This window comes from Accipiter gentilis, chromosome 29, assembly GCF_929443795.1.
Source record: "Accipiter gentilis chromosome 29, bAccGen1.1, whole genome shotgun sequence".
NCBI lineage: Eukaryota > Metazoa > Chordata > Aves > Accipitriformes > Accipitridae > Astur > Astur gentilis.
The window spans coordinates 18,633,226-18,649,306 of NC_064908.1; the positions used below are offsets into that span (position 1 = coordinate 18,633,226).

A 16,081-nucleotide genomic window follows, 5' to 3' on the forward strand; every position below is an offset into this window, starting at 1 on the left:
TACATGTCCTCATGCCTGCCAGCGTCTTCCTCCCAAAACCAGAGCCGCTCCATGGAAAGCACAGCGCAGCACTGGGCTTTTCTGTGACTTTGTTCCCTATCACACCTTTCTCTTTCAAATTCCCCCCCAACACAAGCTACATGGGACCAACCTGCCTCAGGAAAAGCCCAGCTCGTAGGGGAAAGACTCAATCTTTCACGGCTTGCTCCAGCCGCGTGATTGCTGCGTGCCAGGAGAGTTTCAGTGCCCGGGCTGCAGGTCTGGCAGCAGAGCCTGCCCTCCCCGGAGCGGCCGGGAGCCTGCCCTGGTCACATCCCCTGAGGTACCAAAGTAGCTCCAAGCATCTTCAGCAGGAGCCACTTCCACGTGAGCAGCCTGGGCCCGTCCCATCCCACCCACAGGAAAGCATCCCCATCCCAGATGCCCAGGGCCAGCCCTGAAGTCCCCTTTTTTCCTCCAGGTGTGGAATAATACATGGCTGTGGAGTGGTTTCTCTTCAGATGAACTCAAATCCTTTCCTCCTGTTTTGACTGAGGACCCCTAAAAGCTTTGAGATGCTGCAATGACTAAGAGACAGAGTAATGAGGTAAATAAAGTAGGTGAGAATAAACTTCACTGGTTTCAGTCGTCTAGAGAATTCATTTGCATCCCTGAGAACACCCTGTAACACAGCTGCTTCTTCCACCATCACCTGGTAATTTCAATCCCAACTCCCAGTGACAATTGTCACTGCTAACTTGATAACGCTTCTTGTGTCTGGCTTTGGAGGAGACGAAGCATCTCAAACACACTATTCATCATTTCCAAAGCAATCTTCCTGCCTTTGTTGCTTGCACACAGAGTGAAAGAGAAGTGCACAAATCTCAATCTTAATTGCCAACTCAATTGTCAACCAGCAGCGCACAGAGAAGAAGGAAAGCCCAGCAGTCGGGAATTCAGACACTGCAAGCGGCAGCTCTCAGGACTCTGCCCGCTGCCAAAGGAGCATAGAAGCATTGCCATCAACTTCTCTACCTCTCAGCAGCAGAGCCCAAGGCACCATCACTTCCTTACAACAAGACTGCAGCAAAACACTTGAAATTCCAGCGAAACACAGGGAATTGGGTTCTTTTATAAAGCCCTGAGGCACCCTGCTTGTACTCTGCACGCTTGGCCTTCCGGCGAGGGACCCCTAAAACACTGCAGCTATGTGATTTTTTGAATTGCTGCCCCCCCAGATCCAATGATGTCTTGCAGCATCCCTCCTTTGTGCCATGCTCCCCCCAAGAGACAAGGAGGATCAGCTCTGGGATGAAGGTTTGGCTCCCTGGTCCTGGGCAGGCACCCGCCAAGCCCCTGAGCGCAGAAGAGGAAAAGCCCCTCTTGGGTGTTTAATTGCAGCGGATTAGCAGTGGTTGGGATGAGTTGCAAGAGTCCCCCGGTTGCAAGTAGGAATCTTTTTCTAGCCCCAGTGCATCGGGATGCGAACATCCTGGCACTGTTATGAGGGGTACATCAACAGTGCCTGGAAAGGCACAGGGAAGGCAGCAAGCTCACTCCAATGGCTTCGCCAACAGTACTGTTGGGGACCTGCCTTCAGAGATGTAGGTACCCCCAGAACAGGTCAATCCTTGATGTCTCTTTGAAGCAATGAAAGCAAGACACGAAAATAGAGCGAAAGCAGTCTGATTAACACTGGGAGCAGATACAGATTGCTTGTCCAAACATGTGGAGACCACACAAGCTTCAGGGATTTAGTTCCAATGCCCCCACACGATGCCCATTTGCAGCTTTCCACACACGTAAGCCCTCGCCTCATAAAGTCAGAAGGCACCGACCCACAAGATCCAAGTGTCTGCTCACCAGAGAACTGGCATCGGTGCCATCTGGAGAGTTGACACACCACACATCAGACCAAGACATGCACTCTCAGTTCCGCAAGTACGCCAGGACTCTGCATCCCAGACCTGGAGACTAAAGTCGGCACCGGGGGAATGACCACGCCGATGCCCCTGCCTTGCTCCCGCAATGCACACCTCCCTCCTCGGCTTCCCCAGTGGGGACCACATCTGCTAATCCTGGTTTGTTGCCATCTTCCCCCCAGCCCACCAGTGAGATACACCAAGATACTGAAGCTGAGGTGGTTAACTCCTTCCAATCTAAAGCCAAACAAGTAAAATTCACTGTCAGCAGCAGCTTTCCTACAGTGCTAATTTGCACTGGAAACCAGAGAGAGAAACAGCACCGAATTACATCCTGGAAGATATACAGTACACAATCACAGGTGAGGCAATTTTTGCCAAGAAGGAAGACAGCATGGATGGGCTGAAAGGCTGAATGGATTGGGGGGGGGGGGGGGGGTATAAAACAGAAAATGGAATGAACAGAACAAGAACTAAATTACTGACATATGCATCCTCATCATAACTAGGGGACCTGACTTCTTCTGAAACACTGTAATTCAAGTGCAATGTAAAGCATTTTTATTCTCCTCAAAACCAGCTCATTTCTTTCTGTACACATCAGCTGTGTGCTTGCAGAAAGAGGCTGCAGCATTTTGTATGGTAGCTTTTTCTTTTTTTTTTTTTTTTTTTTTTTTTTTTGCAGTTGTAGATAAATTATTCCTCAGATGGGGATTGAGTATCTCTCCTTCCATGCAAACATGGTGCTTATGTACATTGCATACTGTGGCATTAGCAGTGTAAATAAGCTTCGGTCTTATACTGCACAGATAAGGCGCAATGCAAGTTAGCAGTGTTGTGTGGCAGCCCCACAGTCTCGGGGCTGCCATTCAGACATGCTTTTGGCATATAAAAAAACCAAGAAGCACTTATAAAAAATTTAAAGGAACTGGCTTTCTTCTGCTCCAGCTACCTATTTCATAATACAACTTTGGAGCTGGTGTGGCTCTTTAACATAGCTATCGGAAAGATTTGATCCACCACCCCTCCAGCCCATGGTGGCACTAATCCTTTCTCTCTCATTTAAAAGATAAAAGGTGCTGCCTCCCCCACCCACAAAGCCCCACGCATCACTGCAGTCCTGCAATACCTTTGTCCGACATCACTCCCCAAGGATCCCATCCTCCGAGCCGGTAACAAGGGGCTCACCCCATGGACATCTTCTGTCGAGGCTGGTGGGACAGTTTTTACGTGGGAATTGCTCTCTGAAGGGGAATTCTTCAGCTTGGCTCTCGCCATCCCGTGAGCTTTGGCTGCCTCTCCGACTTCCTCCTCTTTTCCCCCTGAACTCTCTCATACATAGCAATCCTCACCGCATTCAGTTTAGAGCTGTCGGCACGTACCATCTCTTCCTTCTTCTCTCTCCCCACTCACGGCTGCTCAGTGGAACAATCCTGCCCTGTACATTTATTTTGGTAGTGAGGAGAGTCAAGGCAAACTCTCTGGCCTTGCTGCTGCAACGAATTTGGTGCAAAATGACCGAGAAAACATCCACGATGCAGAAATCTCTGAAATGGCTTTGTTTAGTAAATAATGTAATTGCCTTGGCTGCCTCCTTTAAAGAAATGATTGCATTGCTCTTATCACCACAAGCACGGCAGGGGCTGAGGGATTATTTTTTCCCCATCCCTGTTTTTCAGTAGCAACGTGAGGGGGAGGAAGCTATTTTATCTTATTCCTCTGTGTAAAGAGCAGTGTGTGGACTGCATGCCAGGGACTAGACTCAGCGTGCTTGGCTCGCAGACACAAAGCAGCAGAGCAAGGTCCCCTCCTAAATGCACCCGCTGTGAACTGAGCCGAGAGGAACTCGCTGCTCCTTCTCTCTGAGAGGCCACAGGGACTCAATCCCTGCTCGCCTGGCCAGGCTAAAACAGTGCCTGGAGAGGTGCCCACTACCTGTCCCAGAACAACTCAGCTTTCCCTCTTCAGGTGAGAACAAAAGCTGCTGCCCCTTGAACATGCTTGGCATCGATTTCTCAAGATGTCAAACAGAAAAGGGAATTCACTGTGCCCATGGGTGTCCGGAGCAGGGGCTAAACCCGGGAGTCCCCCAGTGCGCAGGTGGGACTGGAAAGGGGGGGTCGCCCGTTCCGTCCTCTTTTGGGGACGCCACCAGTCCGTAGCTGCTCCAGCTCATGCTTGGTGGCAGCTCCCAACATGGCGCATCTTCAAGCGGACCACGACGGTGCCGCAGCGCGCTGGGTCGGAACCGCTCCCCCGGGCACGGGGCTCAGCACCACGGACAGCGGCCCCGCGGCCCCGCCCCACGACATGCCAACATCACGCCACGACATGCCAACACCGCCCCACGACATGCCAACACCGCATGCCAACGCTACCCCATGGCGCACCAATGCTGCTCCACTGCACACCACTGTTGCATGACAATGCTGCCCCACCGCATACTTTAAATATAAAGACTAAATTCACTGACTGATCACCAGCGGGACATCGCAACATGAAAAGCCAATGCAAAGAATTAAACTCACAACAGGCTTTCTTTAAAAAGAACATTATGTACAAAACCTCAACATATTAATAGCTGGAAGGGTCTTCCCAGAGTCTGAGGACAGAGAGGTGTGTGAGGGCTGTCTTTGAGTTAAGGGCAAAAGCTGCCCTGAAATGGGAAATCTGGGATCCAAAGTACTTCACTTTCGGAATGAAAAGCTGACATTTTCCTTTGGCACCAGCTGCGTGCCCTAACCACACTGCGCACTTCCATACCCCCGCAAGCTTATCGGAGCACCCAGCACCACTGTCCTGCGCCAAACTCTGGGAAGAAAAGGCCAGTCCTTTTTTTTCTTCTCTTTTATCAGTGTCAGGCATGAGCTCTGCCTGCTGTTCTTCCCCCTAAGATCAGTACCTAACGATGACTTACCCCGTGACACAAAGGCAGTCCCTGTCTGCTCTGGGAAGAGAAACCAAGTCCCTGTTTCCTGTTAACCAAACCCTTGTTTCCCTACTCAGAGCATTATTTATTAATGGGATTTCACCATAAGACATACATTATTTCAGCATTTTAAAATGTAAAATGGGTAAAACCCACAGCCCATTTACTGATGTGCCAGCTTTCAGCATACATTTAATTTCTCCTTTTGCCTCAAAATGATGCATTAGCTCAATGCATTCATTTTCTAATAGTCATTCCTTTCCGCTTCATGGTTTGCTTCAGCCTCATCTTTAACTTATTGCTCCATATCTGTTTACTTCAGGGTGTTGCTCTCAAGCCCCAGATATAATTACTGCCGTTAGCCCTCTGAACTGGACTGTGCCCAGTTCAGGGCCTGATGAATCCTCCTGGACAACAGGGGGGGCTGGGACTGGGGCAATCAGGTCTCTCTTTTAGGGAGCTATTTGCAAATTCTACGCTATACTGTATTCCTAATTCCAGAAGAACATTAATTTCAGGATTGAGGTTTGACGTGAAAAGTGGTTTATGCTTAAATTATAATCTCAGCTCTAATGCCAACAAGCAGCAGCACTGAACGGAAGAGGTATTAGGGAAAGGCCTGGGGAATTTTAACAGAAAAGGGAAACTCTCCTGTCATAATTTTGCTGTATAGAAGGTGACAAAAAACACATCAAAGAACCTCTTGAGAGACTCAGTTCCTGCCTGCGGGACCCTTTACATGAAGACGCCTTTCCTGTTAAGCACTTAAACGCAAACCAAGACACAAAAAAACAGAAGAAAGCGGAGGGTCATGAGAAACGGCAAACAGGGCTGCTGGTTTGAAGAGCCATTTCCCTTCCAAGGGAGAAAAGAGGTCACCTGAGGCTGAGGAGAACCCCTCCGAGGCTGAAGAATCCCACAGAGCTGCTCAGATCCACGTTGGGCTGCTGAAGCAGTTCCTTTGCTGAAGTTCTGTCCGAAAAATATTCCTCTCTCAGGCAACACAATAAGTTCCACACTTCACCTAAGGACCTACAGCCCCGGCAACATCTCTCGTCCCAAGCCGGAGCTGTCTGGGTCACTGAGCCACCAGCAATGCAGAAAAAGCACCCTGGTCCTCTCGGCTGGGAGATGGGAAGCCAGGGCACTGATGAGAAAAAAGGAAAAATAAAAGCACTTGAGCGCTGGGTTGTTGGTGGAGTACGTCGCTGTCTGTCAAAGGGTAAAGCATCACACAGAATGGATAAAGCCACTTTCCTGTAACTCAAAAAGTGAAGGGCTGTTACTTAGAAAAAGCCGTTTAAGACTAACTGCTTGTGCCTGGTGCTGGTGATGCCCGTTCATGGCTGCTCTATGCTTATCCTGAACTCAAATAATGCAACAGGCAAAATGCATCACGCAGCACACCCAGAACACTCATTCTTGCTCAGAAACTGCACGTTCCTAGAAAGAGCCGTGGCTGTAAGTGTAACCTGAAGTACAGCTCGGTGAGCCTGCTCTGCAGGGACACGTTGTCTGTGTTCCACCCATGGTATACAAGGGTAAGCTACACATCAAACACCTTGTTTGTACAGCGCGTTCTCCAAGGGAATCCGAGAGTGAAAATTGACAAAACACGACCCCGTGGACATCAAAGTCCAAATAAGAATTCCTCAGGTCCAGAAATATTTGCCTAGCTAACCGAACGCCAGCCATCTGACTGTAAGCCAGGAAATTGATGTTTAATTTTAGTTTGAGAGCCCATTACAAACTGCTGATTTCTCATTTCAATATCTGCATTATGCAGAGACCACTGCTGTGCCAAGGGCTGGAGAGATGGCTGGGAATTGCGGCACAGCAGTTACAGTGGTAATGATATTTCTGAAAATAAGATTTAGAAAGAAGCAGATTCTTCATTAGTCTTAGTTGAATCCACAGCAACTGCATTGTTAAATATTCTCCTTTTATCCAGGTAGCTTTGAGTCCCAACTGCCAAAACTCCTTTTACGCAGCTCTTCAACTTATTTTTACTAAAGCAGGACCTGGCCCATTCTAACTAGTTCACCAAACAGGAAAGGGTTGGGGTTTTTTCATATTCTTCTGACAAACAAACCTGTTATGTTGAGATACAACCCAAAAGTGTTAGTGTGTAAAGCCTTCTGTAAGAAAAGCCAGTTTAATATATTTTAAAATCTTGAGAAATCACCCTGAAAGGCATGGACTATGCAAAGATACTTCCAAAACCACAAAAGGTAACTTGTGTGGGAGAGGACATTTTGCTAGAAAACGTCTGTGCTCACGACCACGTCAGCATCTCACGAGAAACTTTATCAGCCACGGCAGAGCTGCTGCTCTGCAGGAGGGACTGCATTCATCCAAATACAGTTTTAATTCAAGGGACCCCGAGCTGAAAAGTCATTAAGGCTCATTATTATCTCTCTAGTGAACACCCGCTTCTATGGACCCACTGGCGAGCCCCTCTAGGAAAATCACTTTTCCATTTGGGCTATCGCCCGGCTCCCGAGGAGCAGCGCCCTGCACGGCCCCTCCGGCTGCTCCTCGCCAGGTTGCTCGGTCTTTGTGCTGCCTTTGCAGGGCAGTCCTGACCTCCCTTTACTTAATAGCTCCGAGAAAAAGCAAGATCCCGGCAATTTTACTACCACCACGAACACTTCCTATGTTTCGAGACCCCAACAAATGTCATAGCCTGACATTAATGGCTTAATAAACTTTAGAGCATTACTAACACTTTGACAAATGTTACAAACCAATCTGGCCCAGCCATTTGCTGAAGTGTTTTTCAAGAAGTGCACATGCGCCAGTTTTGCCCTTTAGTCACCGGGGAATGCCCTACATTGTCACCATGCATTTTGCAAAATAGCTTTTCAAAAGCTGCCAATGTTGTGAGCTTGCCAAGGTTCACGCACAGCCCTGCAAAAACAATTCCATGCCCCTCCGCGAGGCTTCTGCAACCAGGCTAGCACCGAGCTGCATAAAACAGTACTGTTTAAGCACCAGCAGAAGCACCCCTCTTCACCAGAGTTGGCTGGAAATGTCAGCATTTTTGCAGAAATGTAAAGATTTTTTTTTTCCTGTTTATTAATTGTTCTCTTTTTCAATGGGAAGTTAAAATTACAGAAGCTCCATCTTCTGCTTCCTCACTAGAATATTTTTTCCTCTGACGTTTGTTTCAGTTAAAACAAGAAATTTGCCAAAAAGAAAAAAATGCAAAAAAAAAAAAAAAGTTGATGCTCCATCCTCCTTCTGTGCATAGGACATTACCCTTCCATCCCCGTGGGGTGCCAGCCCTGCTCCTCCGCACAGGGATGTGGAGGGAGCACGGACACGCTCAGAGACCCCCGGGACACCCTCGCCTGCTCTCCTGAACAGCACACTGTGCACAAGAGTGGCCCGAGTAACTCTTTTCCTCACAAGACGGGTCCTTCTGCCCATATTTTTCACTATTGATCAGCAGGTGGAGTTGCAGTTAACGAGAGGGTTGAATCCAAAGAGTTTCAGTTCCTTTTACAGTCAAAAATACGATACCAATACATTGATTACTTCAGATTGCAGAGATATTAGAACATACAGGAGATGCTTGGGAATCCTCTCTGGACAGCAATGATGTGTATATTTATTAATAAAAGTGCTTAGAAAATACAGTTTGTATTGATCCAGAGTCAATTTAAAAACTTCTTTCCATTTTCTTTCCATTAGCCTGCAGAGGAAGGTCCTCTCTGGCACGTGGCCACCGGCGTGGGAACAGGACCTCAGCACTCAGCTGCTGTGGAGAGCCAGCAGATCTTTCTCGGAGATGAGCTGTGCAATGAAAATCGGGGTTTAATAGACACAGATGATCAAATCCTTCCTGAAGGGGCCAGGGGAAAGCCAGGGACGGATGGTGACTGCTATGTACATTCACAGAGACGGGCATCCAGGTGAGCTGGGGCTTCCCAGAGGCTGCTCCCCACGCGAGAGCCGCGGATCCCCCCCGAGCGGCCGAGGGCCCGGTGCTCTCTGAGCGCTGCTCCACGCCAGGTTAGGGCCAGGCAAGTCCACAGCAGCACTTTGCGATTCAAAGTACTTGCAAACGTGTCTGTGCTACTGCTCCTGTAGCGTTCTGTATCTGACGGGTCACAGCTCCTGCCTCCCCCTCTCCTGTGGTGCCAACGAGCAGAGGCCCTCAGCAGCAGATTGCCAAAGATAATGGGAAGATTTCCCAGAACTTCGGTTTTCTTTGAGGTGAATCCATGTCTTGGCACCTCCACAAACAGAACCGGTAATGGGCTGCAAGCAGTAGGACAGCGACACGAGAAAGCATCTCAGTGACTCTCCCACCTGCGTTCACGGTGCACGGAGGCGTTATTATTCACCATGTGCATTCCCGTCACACCAAGAGCTCCGAGCCAGAACAAGCCTCTGTCTCCCTGGACTCAGCACAAGAACCCAGCCCTTTTCCTCTGCAAGCCAGCAGTCTGAAGAGGGCCAAGATGCAAGAGGAAGATGTAGAGCAGGACAGAGAAGGACAAAAAAAAAGCTCAACCCCCAGTGACTTTGCAGGAACTTGTAAGAGGTTACGGCCTCTTTGACCCTGCCAGCTAAGAAACTAGAAGCAGTAATTATTTCAGTGGAATTTCTCCATGTAGTACACGGAGTGCACCAAGCCCCAGAGGATATTCAGGAGCTGGGAGACACTTCCCAAGCAATGGGGCTTTGAGCAGCTGGAGAGGCGAGGTGCAGAGGGAGCAATACACGCTGGGGTTAGGGCAACAGCAGCTCCCTGCAGCGCCTGCTCACCCAGATCCAGGGCACCAGTAAGTCAGTACTATGTCCTGTCTTTCACTTACTTCCACTGGTTTCTGTTCCTTCTGCACACTGCCTTGGCACGTTAATGCCTTTGCACCACAGGCACTGACGAGTTCCCCGAGAAGCCGTCAGATGGATCGACACCACTGTGAGTTCTCCTTTGTATCTAGGACTCTTTCCTGACGTTTGTCTTTAAAAAGCAACACCATTCATATGAAAAGTTGATTAATTCCACTTGTTATAATTACTCTCACAAAAAAAATCCATCTATTCCCCCCCTGCGAACATGGGGGATAATGGTCCTTACCCTTCGTGGTAAAGCATTTCAGTTCCAGGGGTGAGAAGCTCTGTACCAAGCGCTAAGTGTTATTATTAAACTGTCATTAAAAGCATTTCAGGAAAAGTTGGCAAACTGCAGGGATTTCTGTCATCACAGCGGCAGGCTGGGACGGCAGTTGGCCTGAACGGTTACTGCCAAACCCACAACCGTATGGAAGACCCGTCTCCATTCAATGCCACCATTGCAGCCACGTCCACCTTCGGCAGGATGTCACCTCTGAGGATCTCCCTGCTGCACCGCCCCACAGGACCATATCCCACCACGGCAGGTTTGGGGGGGGCTGCTCCATCCCCCCCATGCACTGCTGGAGGGTGCTCAGCACCACGACAAACCAAAGAAACCCAACAGAATAGAGCCTGGCGCAGGGGAACATCAATATTCACCGACACCATCACACAGCTGCGGAAACTTTTGGCCAACCGGTGCCGCACCAGAGACCAGGCACTCGAAGGCGCCTGAAAGATTTGCATGACACAGGCAGAAATTAACTGGCTGCATTTTACTCTCTCGCTTCCCCTATTTAGTCTTGGCAGCTGAATCAGGCAGTACAACTGAACGGCACCTGGCAGCAGCTCACTGCCATGCCCAGCGTCTCCGCAGCAGACTTTGGGAGACTTCTCCAATAAACCGGAGCACTGGAGTTTCAGGGCAGAAGGAACATTTTGGAAAGCACAGAGGAGAGCATATTTAGCAGCAGCAAGACAGCTGGAAACAGAAGGAAGCCTTTGAAGAGCTGGGCTGATGGAGAGAGGTGGAAAAATTATGTAAAGTAAGAAAATACATACAGAGCTTGCAGGCAGGCTGCAAGCCCGGAGGGGGACGGTGTGCCTGATACTACAAGAGCCTTTGATTTCTCTCCTCTTGCCCGAGTTCTCTGCATTAACACTTCAAATGTTAACGATTTCAAACCATTAGCATTTAGAAGAGAGGACCCAGGGCTTCAGAAACTGCCCAGCAATAGCCCAGCTGTGCCCTGTGGCTTCTCTCCTGCCCGGTGCACTGAGCAGTGCCCGCGCCAGCCCCAGCATCCCGATGATCCCACTGCCGGGGGGCTCGCCCCGATCCCCACGGATGGACGTAGGGGATCTGCAAACGAGTCCCCTCTTGGCTAGCCCAGAGGAGGGACGGCAGGTCCCCTTCACCAAGTAACTCCCCGACTACCCGGAGAGTCGGCGAGAGCCCTTATATAACTGCGACGCAAGAGCCTCGCGCGCTGAATCCCAGAACTGTCATCGCAGCCTTTGCAAACCCATTTTTACCTCTTTAAGTGTGGCTCATCAGCGACGAACATGAAAGCTGCAAACCCAGTATGTTAACTTGGGACTGCTTAGCAGGGAGAAGAAATAGAGCAGACCCGAGCAGATGCTGAACAAATATCCCTACAAAGCCACGATACCTCCGACAAGTTTCCTATTTCTGCGGTGCATTTTACATGCTTACGAGCACAGCAATGAGACCCTGAAGCTTTACAGTGACTCATAATCTCTTCCCACCTCGTAACAAAGCTGATGACAGGTTAAAACGGCCAGAGGAAAAAGGGAAGGTATCTGTATACCTGTCACGGCTGCTCACACCAGCAAGGAAATTAAAGGCCCTTGGGTAAAATCTAAATATATATCTGCAAGGGAAGCATGAAAAGTCTCCGGGCAGAGCAGAGCAATCAGGCACAGCCGAGTCACTTTTCCAGATGAGTACGTAACGGGGTCACTATCTGCTTCCCAAGATTTAATGAGATGAGCGCCGGGGTCCTCACCCCGGCAGAGCTGGCAGCCTGTGCCGGCAGGGACGGGCAGCACTTTCCAGAGCATGAGTCAGCCCCGGCTCTGCGCACGGAGGCAGAGCAATGCGGTGAGCGGGAAGGCAGGCGGCGGTGCTCGGAGGAGGTGGCAGGGCAGGACCCAAGCCCAGCCAGGAGGAGCAGGGGGCTCCTGGGCTCCCCCCGGCACAGGGCTCGGGGCTGGCAGAGCCGCTTTCCCAGGGACGAGCAGGCTGGGTGAGTGCCCTCCACTGCAAGTAGCTGCAATTTAGTGCCTCCCAGCTGTAGCGATCTTTGCACTATAAACATTTATTACCCTAAGTGTTCGTGCAGTACTTTTCCCCCGTGAATCTGGCAACACCTTGTAAACACCCCTGGGCACCGCTCGTGATATCTGCAGGAGGAGCAGGAACAGGTTGGTCCCCGTGCCCAAGCTGTCGGTCAGGAGGAGGCAAGAAACTCACGTCGCGTGGCGTGGCGTAATTGCCGTGGAAATTCTCTAACTTCCCTCCAGCCTTTCCGAGGGCCTGAGCCCCAGGGCTCCCCTCCGAGGCCGGGACTTTCCCCTTGCTGCTCTCCTTCTGCAGGTGGCTGAGCCAAGACCTGGAGAAAGGAGAGGGATGCTCTGAGCATCTTCAGCCAGCGGCTAAGGGCAGGATGGACAACAGCAGCGCGCTCACCCCCCAGCTCCTGCGGCACACTGTCCAACAACGCTCCGCTCCGGGGAATACCCTGCTCCCCTGGGATGCGCTCCAGTTTTCCCAGGGGATGCGACAGGCAGCGAGAGCTGAAAAGGCTCCTTCTGCCTCCCCACGCAGCCTCTCGCGAGCTCTTCGAGCGCTCAGTGTTTGCAGCCCAGCAGCAAAGTGCCTTCGGGAGCCAGCGACGCTCTGGATGGAGACACGCTACGGCGTTTAATGAGCCGGCAGCACAGGCGGCTCGCTCGCTCGCTGCTGCAAAACACCTCTCTGAGCTCCCCGGCAGAGCTCGCCAGGAAGCAATTTCAGAGTGACTTTCAAAATGCCAAAGTGATTCCTATTTTGCAGTTTTAAAGGACTCGGAGCCTTTTCTGCATGACATTTTTGCAGCAACTTTGTTACTAAAGTATTAAAATTCTAATGAAACGATCTGTTAAACTGCAAAGCAGTGTTTACTTATTTAATGGCTCTAAGAGTTTCTGCTTAACACACGGAGAATTTTAGCATCTAAAAACCTTCTTAAAACTTTTTTTCTTTTTTTTAAAAAGATGAAACTTCAAAGGAGAAACTTAGGCTTTGGTGCTCTCCATCAGCTCTGCCAACTGTGTCTCACGGTAATAAAATCTTCTTCCCTCCCCAGGGTCGCTAGATCGTGCTAGGTGCCATTTGCCAGGCATTTCCCGTTTCTGTCACCATTCATTTCATAATACATTATATAAGACAGAGAAAATGGCAAGTCCGTATAAAGAGAAATTCACAATGTGCTGCAGAAATGAAGCATGAACTCCATGGAGTCTGTGACAGCCTCATCGTGGTGTGTGGGAAGGACTAGAACAAGGGGTTGTACCAGACCATTGATCTTCAAGTACGTTTCTTATTTTAACTTCAAGGAGAAAAATTTGCGTACCAATCAATAGCGTGCTGTAGCTGAAAGTTCTGCCATGAGATCAGAGTCCCTGCCAGCCAGGTGATGCGCAATGCCCAAGTCAAAGCTCATGCTGCGCCCAGATGCCGTCGGGGATCTGCCAAACAGGGTCTCTCTGTTTACGCATTCAGCCAAAAGCAGGGCTCGGAACCAAGACATTAAAAGGAAAAGAAAGGTTTCTTGTGTAATACTTGGGCCATCCGAACCCCCACCACGAACAGGCAGCGCGTTCCTAAAAGTCCTAAACACGGCAGTTAAGCGATGGCAAAGGTCTTTTACAGTGTCAGGTATCCACCCACTTCGTGTACTCTGAAATAAATGAGCATGGAGGGCAGATGACCGCGTTAAACACTTTTTCTCTGACGTAAGAGGCCCCAGGGGCCTCTTCTGCAAAAAACACCCTGAACTTCTCCCCAGAGGAGACAAACGCTGCCACACACATACAAGAGCTGCGCTGCCTTCTGCCGAGCACGCCCGGTCAAGAGCAAAAGTTGAACTAAAGCCGTGGAAAAGGATCTTAAGTCAGGTTATTATACACTGTTGGTCTTATCTGCTCATCAGCTTCTGGTTCAACTCCCATGACCAAATCATCTGTTGGGAAGGAAATATCCGCTCCAGGAGTCGGTCTGACAGCAGATGCTATTTCATGGATGCCGGGTCTCGACTGCCTCATACATTTACAGTAAAAAGCACACTTAAAAAAAAAAATTCTTGGCCTGTTCTCAACTCTCACATAAAGACACACAAAAATAAAAAGGGATAGGCTCCAATTTTTTACACAGTGTCTCCTTAAAGACTCAACTGCAAACACCATCCTCTCAATTTATATTCATTCTGGCCAGGCAGAAGCTTTTAGGAAGAAAGATTGTTTAATAAACAGACATTTGTAACAAGTGTCTGATCTTGCAGCCTCATCATCTGGAACAGAGTCCATTAAACCAAGTGAGAAACTCTCTGATCATTAAGGATATTTAATGGGATCAAGATTAAATTATATTATGATTGTATGATTGTGTTAATATCTGCACCAGCAGGTCCAGCCGTACTGCCTTCTCTCCCTAAGATCTGGTCGTGGGAAACAGGGCAGCTTAGAGGGAAAAAGGCCTTGAAAGGTTTGATAATTGTTCCAACTCTCAAAAGTTGCACGAGAAAAGCAGCCATCAGGCCCCAAAGCAGATCTCCGCGCTCTCCTGCACCAATACGTGCCTGATCAGCAGCACCCACTGCGCCTCTCGAGTCATTCTTCTCCAAAAGGGCACGGGGGATCACACTGGCATGAAAAAGCACCTGAAATTCTGGAAAAGGGCACGGATCTCATTCAGACATGCACTTCATCTCAGTCATTCATAATTCCCTGCCACAGAGCTGTACGTGCCTCCTTCGCCTTCTCGCTCCCGCTGAAAGCCCAGTCCACGTTCCCCTAACTTGCTCCCTCTGAAGCAGTGCGGTCCCTCGGGAGCGCGGTAACACACGGGACGACGGCAAAGCAATCCCTGGGGGTGCGAACGGCAACTTCATTCAACGGGGGAAAGCCATGCCTGGCATAGTGCCATCCGCTTCAGCACGCTTACGTGATGAGCAAACTTTGCCCCTCACCTCCGAAGCTGGATGCCTTCCTGCGGCAAAGCGCATCAGCAGCTTCTCTTGGAAAAACCTGCACGTCACAGGCGGAGCAGAAGACGCTCTGCCTCCTCTGCATACCAGCACAGGGCTTCCTTCAGCAGCATAACCTTGCTATGCAAATGACGGCTTTGGATTCACTTAATTAACCTTTGGGGCTTAACCTGAACGTGCTGCACGGCTCTGCCAGCCGGGACTCCTTCACTACGAGGCAGGTCCCTGGGTGTTGGAGAGCAAGCTTGGGGGTTTGATAGCTGGGCTTTGCTCTTTTTCATTGTTGTTGGGGTTTTTATTTTAACTCTCACCATTGGGAAGGCATCCGTCGTTCATACATGTGCCACGTGTTTTGCACGTGTCTGTAAGCTGAAATTTTTGTACTGCTGAACCCTGGAAGCTGAACATTTCTTAGCCACAGAGCACTGCATCCAGCATTAAAACACATTTACAAGTTCCTAGCAAGAAAGAAATATCTCCCATTAGAGGCCATAACAAGAGCTGACTAGAAATTGTTTTTCCTCTCAATTTTAGCAAATAGCTGCTGGCAATAAACCTCTCCATCAGCACTGGGCAGTTCTAAGTGCAGATACAGTGTGGGAAGAATCCAAACAATGTGACAATACTGAGCTTTAAAAGCATTTTGGAGAAAGATGAAAAGGAACAATTGCTGAATGTCAGCTCCGGAAGAGGTTGATGAGATGTAATGGCTCTTCGCGTCACCGTCTTTTCACTATATAACATTTTCAGTACCCCAACAGATTACTAACTCCTGCAGCAGAGCCTTCCACCCCATGGCAATCGCTGTACAACAGCTCTGAGATGGCAACACGAGAGACCCCCACTCACGAACGGGACTATAAAGTCTCTCTCCACGTGGGAAAAACCTCATGGAGCTGATTTACCGAGGTGGAACTGATGCCACGGGTACAAGTCTTAAGGAACTTCAGATAAACGGGGAGGAAGGGGTGTATAGAGAAGACGAACGTCCCCTTTCTTGCTTGCATGCCGGCACGTGGGCGAGCACACTCATGCACGTATGTGTGTGTGAGCGCCTCAGGAAGGGTATGTCCCTGTGCCAGAGAGGTGGAGCTGCTCCGGATGACTAGAAAGACCAACCTCAAGTCATCCGA

At 49.6% G+C, this 16,081-nt stretch overlaps 1 protein-coding gene across 2 annotated transcripts in view; it reads right to left on the bottom strand.

Annotated features, from left to right (window-relative positions):
• KCNT1 (potassium sodium-activated channel subfamily T member 1) overlaps window positions 1–16,081 on the bottom strand; it is an 89,107-nt gene that overhangs the window by 43,244 nt on the left and 29,782 nt on the right. The window contains exon 1 of one of the 2 annotated variants that reach the window (XM_049832816.1): window positions 3,031–3,301. The exons of the other annotated variant lie outside the window; for it this stretch is intronic. Within the exon in view, the coding sequence (XP_049688773.1) occupies window positions 3,031–3,179 (149 nt within the window). The 5' untranslated portion in view covers window positions 3,180–3,301. Of the gene's footprint in view, window positions 1–3,030; window positions 3,302–16,081 lie in introns of those variants that run through there. 2 annotated transcript variants of the gene reach the window in all.